This window comes from Salvelinus sp. IW2-2015, linkage group LG26, assembly GCF_002910315.2.
Source record: "Salvelinus sp. IW2-2015 linkage group LG26, ASM291031v2, whole genome shotgun sequence".
NCBI lineage: Eukaryota > Metazoa > Chordata > Actinopteri > Salmoniformes > Salmonidae > Salvelinus > Salvelinus sp. IW2-2015.
Window position 1 is genome coordinate 29,885,777 of NC_036866.1, and position 10,298 is coordinate 29,896,074.

Sequence of the window (10,298 nt, forward strand, 5' to 3'; positions counted from 1 at the left end):
AACTGAGAGGGAGACATGTAGAGGGGGGGTCCATCAAACTATCTAACTGTTGCTGTTTAGTAACTGGGAGGGAGACATGTAGAGGGGGGGTCCATCAAACTATCTAACTGTTGCCGTTAGTAATTAACTGCATCAAAACAAAGCTTCTCTGCCCTATTGTTGTGGGCGATATTGAATAGATAAGGCTAGTATGTTCAAGGACTGGTTTATGGCAAGGATAACACTGCCATAAAAGCAAGCGGCGCTGGTGGTGGTTGAGACCGTAGAAATAGAATGGTTCATTGAAACTCTACGCAATAGTTCATTTTCCCTTACTTCGCATAGTAAACCCATCCATCCCTCGAAGATCTCTCTTCCCATCCTGGAGGCAACTCATCTTCACTGTCTGTATCATCCATTCCAGCATACTTTAAAGCTGTCATCGCCCGTGTTCCTTACGAATACAGAGCTACAMAAAAAATTCCAAAAGAAATGCAAATCTATATTTTTGCAGAAGCGAAGGAGCCTTGAAAACCAAAATACACGTTATTATAAGCCTGCCTCAGCACTTCCGCATCAATACTGTGACGATTCTCATGTCTGCGAAGTGTTTGGGTAATGAAGTCCTGCAAGAGTGAAGTGAGGTGATTCGATTATCTGCCCCGGGTTACCAATTTTGTGAGGAGTTTCTTAAGGGAAGGGTGATTGCATTCGTTTTGGAATTGGCTGCCTCCTAGGGGTGAGCCAGGTGACCCGTTCAAAGCCCACGGGGAAGTCGGCTCAAAACAAAAGCATATTGTTTTTAAACGTGTGCATGTTTTTCTCTGACAAAACAAACACTGATTCAAAGGGGGGGTGGCAGATTTTTWAACTCTTTGCTATTAGGATACAGATAAGTATCCTCAATGAAAGGTGGCTTTCAAGGAGGGGAGGACACTTCTGTTTGCCTACTGATGAATTGACACACTCATCGGTTTCTGGGTCACAGAGGAGAGAAGATGGTCTTTTGTCAAACGAGAATCTCCCATAACATGCACAGTTTGAGCTACTCCAGGAAGTGACGTTGCAGTCTAGCTCAGCGCTGCCCCCTCTCATTGAGTAACTCAAGTTAAAGGCCGACCGGGTTAATGCAGGCTGCCATTAGCAACTAAATTAATTATCCTTATACTTCTTCTGTGTGAATTTTTTTTTAATTCTGAATAATCGGTTCAAAGACATACATCTGGTGTATTAAAAGCAGTTATTGGTACCATGATTGTCTTCTAAAAATGTTTTATAAAAGATTGCAATTTTTCTTTGAAGCTTTGAATGGCTGGTCATGGCTCACATCAACACCACATCCCAGACACACTAAACCCACTCCAATTCGCATACCGCTCCAACAGATGCACAGATGACGCAATCTCTATTGCACTCCACACTGCCCTTTCCCAGTTGGACAAAAGGAACGCCAACGTCAGAATGCTGTTCTTTGACTACAGCTCAGCGTTCAACACCATAGTGCCTTCCAAGCTCAAAAATGTTCCAAGACTCCAGCCAGCCAAGTCATAACTGTTCTCTCTGCTCCCGCACGACAAACCATACCAATACACCAAGTCTGGAACCAGCAGGACCCTGAACAGCTTCTACCCCCAAGCCATAAGACTGAAAAATAGTTAGTCCAGGTAGCTATTTGGTTAACTATTTGCATTGACCCTTTTTGCGCTAACTATTTTGACTCATCACATACGCTGCTGCTACCGTTTACCATCTGTCCGTGAGAGACTGACCAGGTGAATATAGGTGAAAGCTATGATCCCTTATTGATGTCACTTGTTAAATCCACTTCAATCAGTGTAGATGAAGGGGAGGAGACAGGTTAAAGAAGGATTTTTAAGCCTTGAGACAACTGAGACATGGGTTGTGTATATGTGCCATTCAGAGGGTGAATGGGCAAGACAAACCATTTAAGTGCCTTTGAATGGGGTATGGAAGTAGGTGCCAGGCACACCGGTTTGTGTCAAGAACTGAAATGTTGCTGGGTTTTTCACACTCAACAGTTTCCCATGTGTATCAAAAATGGTCCACCACCCAAAGGACATCCAGCCAACTTGACACAACTGGAGGAAGCATTGGAGTCAACATAGGCCAGCATCCCTGTGGAACGCTTTCGATACCTTGTAGAGTCCATGCCCTGACAAATTGAGACAGTTCTGATGGCAAAGGGGGGTGCAACTCAATATTAGGAAGGTGTTCCTGTTTTGTACACTCAGTGTATATAGTCAAGTTATCGTGACTCATTATGTATCTGTTATTACTTTTAGTATTACGTGTTTTACTTTTCTATTATTTCTCTATTTTCTTTCTGTCTGCATTGTTGGGAAGCACCCGTAAGTAAGCATTTCACTGTTAGTCCACACCTGTTGTTTACGAAGCATGTGACATCCTGAAGAGATCCTGGACCTCATCCTCTACATCCTGAAGAGGACTTCCACAGTTTCCCTCCTGCTGACCTTTTCCTCCTGTGGACTGAATCCCTGTATGTCTGATGTTTAATTCTGCGTGCATCTAAACATAAGTGCCTTGAGATCTGTGTCATATTATGTGGAGCTAAGTTTTGTGGTTTATTGTGTACAATTACCATGTCGTGAGCTTATTAGCTAGCTCGTGCTCCTGCTAGCGTTAGCACTATTGTAAGCATTTTGCATTGGAATGCATGAGCATTTAGCATGACTGTTAGCGATTAGCCGTTTATCAACATTGCTCATATTCTATATATACCGTACCAGTCAAAAGTTCTGACACAAATACTCATTCAAGGGTTTTCTTTATTTTTATTATTTTCTACATTGTAGACTAATAGTGAATACATCAAAACTATGAAATAACACATGAAATCATGTAGTAACCAAAAAAGTGTTAAAAATCAAAATATATTTTATATTCTTCAAAGCAGCCACCCTTTGCCTTGATGACAGCTTTGCACACTCTTGGCCAACTAGTGGTTCACTATGCTTTAGGTGCCTTTTGGCAAACTCCAATCGGGCTGTCATGTGACTTTTACTGAGGAGTGGCTTCTGTCTGGCCACTAAAATAAAGGTGTGATTGGTAGAGTGCTGCAGAGATGATTGTCATACTGGAAGGTTCTCCCATCTCCACAGAGGAACTCTGGAGTTCTGTCAGAGTAACCTTTGGGTTCTTGGCCAAATCCCTGACCAAGGCCCTTGTCCCCCGATAGCTCAGTTTGACTGGGCGGCCAGCTCTAGGAAGAGACTTGGTGGTTCCAAACGTCTTCCATTTAAGAATGATGGAGGCCACTGTGTTCTGGGGACCTTCAATGCTGCAGACATTTTTTGGTACCATTCCCCAGGTCTGTGCCTCAACACAATCCTGTCTCTGAGCTCTACGGACAATTCCTTCAACCTCATAMRTTGGTTTTTGCTCTGACATGCACTGTCAACTGTGGGACCTTATATAGACAGATGTGTCTCCTACCTAGTCAACACTGCTAGCTAACACTGCTAGCTAGCCAACTTCTACCGAATAGCAGCACTGTAGAAACTCACATTACAACTTACATTACAACGGAACGACTTGATTAGCGTAGTGTTAGCTAGCTACATAGTTGTCTTTGCTGTCCTTGTATCCAAGATAATTGTGTAGTTTTGAGAAATTGTCGAGGTTACCTAGCCAGTTAGAGGTTACCTAGCCAGCTACACGTTCAAACAAAGTCAACAACGCAGCCACTGCTAGCCAGCCTACTTCACCGCCAGCAGTACTATATCATTTTAGTCAATAAGATTTTATTTTATTTTTGCAACTAAAGCTTAACTTTCTGAACATTCGAGACGTGTAGTCCACTTGTCATTCTAATCTTCCTTTGCATTAGCGTAGCCTCTTCTGTAGCCTGTCAACTATGTGTCTGTCTATCCCTCTTCTCTCCTCTCTGCACAGACCATACAAACGCTTCACACCGCGTGGCCGCTGCCATTCTAACCTGGTGGTTCCAGCGCGCACGACCCACGTGGAGTTCCAGGTCTCCGGCAGCCTCTGGAACTGCCGATCTGCGGCCAACAAGGCAGAGTTCATCTCAGCCTATGCGTCCCTCCAGTCCCTCACTTCTTGCACTGACGGAAACATGGATTACCACTGACAACACTGCTACTCTACTGCTCTCGCCTCGTCTGCCCACGTTTCTCGCACACCCCGAGAGCTTCTGGTCAGCGGGCGGTGGCACTGGATCCTCATCTCTCCCAAGTGGACATCTTCTCTTTCTCCCCTGACCCATCTGTCTATCGCCTCCTTGAATTTCATGCTGTCACAGTTACCAGCCCTTTCAAGCTTAACATCCTTATCTATTATCGCCCTCCAGTTCCCTTGGAGGAGTCATCAATGAGCTGACGCCTATAAGTTCCTTTCCTGAGGATGGCTCACCTCTCACAGTTCTGGTGACTTTAACCTCCCCACGTCTACCTTTGACTCATTCCTCTCTGCCTCCTTCTTTCCACTCCTCTCCTCTTTTGACTCACCCTCTCACCTTCCCCTCCACAAGGCAGGCAATACGCTTGACCTCATCTTTACTAGATGCTGTTCTTCCACTAATCTCACTGCAACTCCCTCCAAGTCTCCGACCACTACCTTGTATCCTTTTCCCTCTCGCTCTCATCTAACACTTCCCACACTGCCCCTACTCGGATGGTATCGCGCGTCCCAACCTTCGCTCTCTCCCCGCTACTCTCTCCTCTCCCATCCTATCATCTCTTCCCTCTGCTCAAACCTTCTCCAACCTATCTCCTGATTCTGCCTCCTCAACCCCTCTCCTCCCTTTCTGCATCCTTGACTCTCTATGCCCCTATCCTCCAGCCGGCTCGGTCTCCCCTCCTCTCCGTGGCTCGACGACTCACTGCAGAGCTCACAGAACAGGGCTCCGGGCAGCCGCGGAAATGGAGGAAAACTCGCCTCCTGCGGACCTGGCATCCTTTCACTCCCTCCTCTCTACATTCTCCTCTTCTGTCTCTCTGCTAAACCACTTTCTACCACTCTAAATTCCAAGCATCTCTCTAACCCTAGGAAGCTCTTTGCCACCTCTCCCTCCCTCCTGAATCCTCCTCCCCCTCTCCCCTCCTCCCTCTGCGATGACTTCGTCAACCATTTTGAAAAGAAGGTCGACGACATCCGATCCTCGTTTGCTAAGTCAAACGACACCGCTGGTTCTGCTCACACTGCCCTACCCCCTGTGCTTTGACCTCTTTCTCCCCTCTCTCTCCAGATGAAATCTCGCTCTTGTTGACGGCCGGCCGCCCACACCTGCCCGTTGACCCTATCCCCTCCTCTCTTCTCCAGACCATTTCCGGAGACCTTCTCCCTTACCTCACCTCGCTCATCAACTCATCCTTGACGCTGCTGCACGTCCCTTCCTCTTCAAGAGAGCGAGAGTGCACCCCTTCTGAAAAAACCTACACTCGATCCCTCCGATGTCAACAACTACAGACCAGTATCCCTTCTTTCTTTTCTCTCCAAAACTCTTGAACGTGCCGTCCTTGGCCAGCTCTCCTGCTATCTCTCTCACAATGACCTTCTTGATCCAAATCAGTCAGTTTCAAGACTAGTCATTCAACTGAGACTGCTCTTCTCTTGTCACGGAGGCGCTCCGCACCTAAAGCTAACTCTCTCTCCTCTGCTCTTCATCTTCTAGACCTATCGGCTGCCTTGATACTGTACCATCAGATCGTCCTCTCCACCCCTTCCGAGCTGGCATGCTCTCGGCGCGGCCCACGCTTGGATTGCTCCTACCTGACACGGTCGCTCCTACCAGTGGGTACGAGAATTTGTCCCCGCAACGTGCTCTCACCACTGGTGTCCCCCAGGCTCTGTTCTAGGCCCTCTCCTATTCTCGCTATACACCAAGTCACTTGGCTCTGTCATATCCTCACATGGTCTCTCCTATCATTGCTATGCAGACGACACACAATTAATCTTCTCCTTTCCCCCCTCTGATAACCAGGGTGCGAATCGCATCTCTGCATGTCTGGCAGACATATCAGTGTGGATGACGATCACCACCTCAAGGTGAACCTCGGCAAGACGGAGCTGCTCTTCCTCCCGGGGAAGGACTGCCCGTTCATGATCTCGCCATCACGGTTGACAACTCCATTGTGTCCTCCTCCCAGAGTGCTAAGAACCTTGGCGTGATCCTGGACAACACCCTGTCGTTCTCAACTCACATCAAGGGTACCCGTTCCTGTAGGTTCATGCTCTACAACATTCGCAGAGTACGACCTGCCTCACACAGGAACGGGCGCAGGTCCTAATCCAGGCACTTGTCATCTCCCGTCTGGATTACTGCAACTCGCTTTGCTGGCTCCCTGCCTGTGCCATTAAACCCCTACAACTCATCCAGAACGCCGCAGCCCGTCTGGTGTTCAACCTTCCCAAGTTCTCTCACGTCACCCCGCTCCTCCGCTCTCTCCACTGGCTTCCAGTTGAAGCTCGCATCCGCTACAAGACATGGTGCTTGCCTACGGAGCTGTAGGGGAACGGCACCTCCGTACCTTCAGCTCTCGATCAGGCCCTACACCCAAACAAGGGCACTGCGTTCATCCACCTCTGGCCTGCTCGCCTCCCTACCTCTGAGGAAGTACAGTTCCCCCTCAGCCCAGTCAAAACTGTTCGCTGCTCTTGGCACCCCAATGGGTGGAACAAACTCCTCACGACGCCAGGTCAGCGAGTCAATCACCACCTTCCGAGACACCTGAAACCCCACCTCTTTAAGGAATACCTAGGATAGGATAAAGTAATCCTTCTAACCCCCCTCCCCTTAAAAGACTGAGATGCACTATTGTAAAGTGGTTGTTCCACTGATATCATAAGGGAATGCACCAATTTGTAAGTCGCTCTTGATAAGATGCATCTGCTAAATTACTTAAATGTAAGTAATGTGTGCTTTTCCAAATCATGTCCAATCAATTGAATTTACCACAGGTGGGCTCCAATCAATTGTAGAAACATCTCAAAAGATATAAATGGAAATAGGATGCACCTGAGCTCAATTTCGACGTCTCATAGCAAAGGGTCTGAATACTTATGTAAATAATGTATTTTTAATAAATTTGCAAAACTTTCTAAAAATCTAGCTTTTGTCATTATGAGTATTGTGTTAGATTGATGATAATCCACTTTAGAACAAGGCTTGTAATGTAACAAATTGGTAAAAAGGGAAGGGTCTGAATACTTTCCGAATGCACTGTATTTGAAGTAAAAATCTGTGGAGTTTACATTATAGGAATAGGCTGGCTTCAGAGTCCTCCATATTACATCACATCCAAAAAATATATAAAAATATTCGGAATCTGATCAGTTTCATGTAATAACTCAAAAGATACAAAAGCGAGGTATAACTTTGAGTTGCGACTTTTTGTTGCATATACTAATGCAAATCCATAAGTTACATATGTTAAGTATATGCTACCACCCTTTAAACATTGCAAAGCACTGGCTTTTACACCACCCATCCCTTTCCCACTACCCCATTACTTCCTTTTGACACACCCACTCCTCCCACACATTACTTTCCTTTGACACACCACTCCATCCACACCCCATTACTTTCCTTTTGACACACCCACTCCTTTCCACACCCCATTACTTTCCTTTTGACACACCCACTCCTTTCCACACCCCATTGCTTTACTTTTGACAAACCCACTCCTTTCCTTTCGACACACCCACTCGCCCATAGATACACATGACAAGGCATGGCTTAACATGACCACACCACGAGTAGGGTACAGCCGTAGGGGTACTCCCTTTACTCCCATGTTAAATTTCCTACTTTACTCATAACCCGACAATGGCTGTATTCTTTTTTTTTAATCATTCGATAAACATTTTGGATATGCTTGGTTGGTCGTTAACATACTTCCATGTCATTTAAATCAACAAACTATACTGAACAAAAATATAAACGCAACATGCAACAAATTCAACGGTTTTACTGAGTTACAGTTCATATAAGGAAATCAGTCWATTGAAATAAATTCATTAGGCCCTAATCTACCCACTGGGGAGCCAGGCCAGCCAATCAGAATGAGTTTTTCCCCACAAAAGGGCTTTATTACAGACAGAAATAATCCTCAGTTTCATCAGCAGTCCGGGTGGCTGGTCTCAGATGATCCCTCAGGTGAAGAAGCCTGATGTGGAGGTCCTGAGCTGGCATGGTTACACGTGGTCTGCGGTTGTGAGGCCGGTTGGACATACTGCCAAATTCCCTAAAATGACGTTGGAGGCGGCTTATGGTAGAGAATTTAACATTACATTCTCTGGCAACAGCTCTGGTGGACATTCCTGCAGTCAGCATGCCAATTGCACTTTCCCTCAACTTGAGACATCTGTGGCGTTGTGTGACAAAACTTCACATTTTGGAGTGGCCTTTTATTGTTCACACCACAAGGTGCTCCTGTGTAATGATCATGCTGTTTAATCAGCTTCTTGATATGCCACACCTGTCAGGTGGATGGATTATTTAGGCTAAGGAGATATGCTCACTAACAGGTATGTAAACAAATGTTTGCACAAAATTTGACAGAAATAAGCTTTTTGTGTGTATGGAACATTTCTGGGATCTTCTATTTCAGCTCAGGACACATGGGACCAACACGTTGCATTTCTTTTTTTTCAGTCAACATCATACCTAAAATCACTTGATTCTAAAGGTAAAAATGTTAGCATGAACAGAGACTGTCTCATGGAATGTATGTCACGATTATCAGCCAAAGAGACGATTCCAATGTGCTTTCTTCAGCTAGCTAACATTAGCTATCTAACCCCGCTTTTATATCCAAGATACTGAAAAGATGTTGCATACCGTTTTGTTTGAACAATAGTAGGAGAAAAGACCGCCAAATTAAGTTTAAACTACACAAGGACCAGGTTAAGCAAACCTCATGGTTTCAGGCTATACCCCGTGATGATGATGATGATGATGATGATGGAAAGCTCCGGTTTATCTATAAGTCGTTGCTAGGTAAAGCCCCGCCTTATCTCAGCTCACTGGTCACCATAGCAGCACCCACCCATAGCACGCGCTCCAGCAGGTATATTTCACTGGTCACCCCCAAAGCCAATTCCTCCTTTGGCCGCCTTTCCTTCCAGTTCTCTGCTGCKAATGACTGGAACGAACWGCAAAAATCACTGAAGCTGGAGACTCATATCTCCCTCACTAYCTTTAAGCACCAGCTGTCAGAGCAGCTCACAGATCACTGCACCTGTACATAGCCKATCTGTAAATAGCCCATCCAACTACCTCATCGCCATACTGTTATTTATTTTATTTATTTTGCTCCTTTGCACCCCAGTATCTCTACTTGCACATTCATCTTCTGCACATCTATCACTCCAGTGTTTAATTGCTATATTGTAATTATTTCGCCACTATGGCGTATTTATTGCCTTACCTCCCTTATCCTACCTCATTTGCACACACTGTATGTATACTTTTTCTATTGTATTATTGACTGTATGTTTGTTTATTCCATGTGTAACTCTGTGTTGTATGTGTTGAACTGCTTTGCTTTATTCTTGGCCAGGTTGTAAATGAGAACTTGTTCTCAACTAGCCTACCTGGTTAAATAAAGATGAAATTAAATAAAATATACATTTGTGTGTTCGAAGCACTGAATTCAGAGTAAATTGCAAGCTAACACTTGTTTATATCTAACTCGCTATGTGAATTGACCGTATAAACCTGGAGATTCTACTAAGTAAGTGTAGATATCGCCACAGGCTACTTTGGACAATTTGGTAGGGTTGTCTGCACAACTGGTTTCCGGCAAGTTGAAAGGACATATAGGCATGCCAACAAGAATCAAGTTTTCTAAATGACTGTTCAAGGGTAGGCAAAGAATGGAAGTAATTACGTGACATATCAAAGACTTGTGAATTAGATCGAGACTAACTTATCTCGCTAGCCAGCCATCTAACATAAGTTAACCAGCGAAAAAGCTAGGGGTAAACAAACAGTGACATAAGTTAAATGTGACAGCTTTACTGTCAGTGTCAGCAGGTCGGGTAACACAGAGTGGCAGGATAAGTATCATGCAAATAATGTGTTGTGACAGCCAAGTATGTTAATAACGACACGTGATGCTGCTGAAAACGTTTATTGAAACGACAAAAGTTTTGGTAGTTTGCTTCGGATGATGCCTAAAGTAATTACATTATTAATTACATGGGAGTAAAGGGAGTACTCATCTCTGTTCCCTTCTTGGGGGCGTGACCATGTTAAGCCACGCCTCGCCTTGTATCTGTACTCCGGTCGCCATATTGGGCTTCAGCTTCCCCCT

The 10,298-nt window shown here is 45.2% G+C and overlaps 1 protein-coding gene across 1 annotated transcript in view; it reads right to left on the minus strand.

Moving 5' to 3' along the window:
• The window catches only part of wwox (WW domain containing oxidoreductase), a 242,855-nt gene extending 242,433 nt beyond the window's left edge, over window positions 1-422 (minus strand). The window contains 1 exon segment of the mRNA XM_070435238.1: window positions 316-422. Within this exon segment, the coding sequence (XP_070291339.1) occupies window positions 316-422 (107 nt within the window).
• Between the last annotated feature and the right edge of the window lie 9,876 nt (window positions 423-10,298).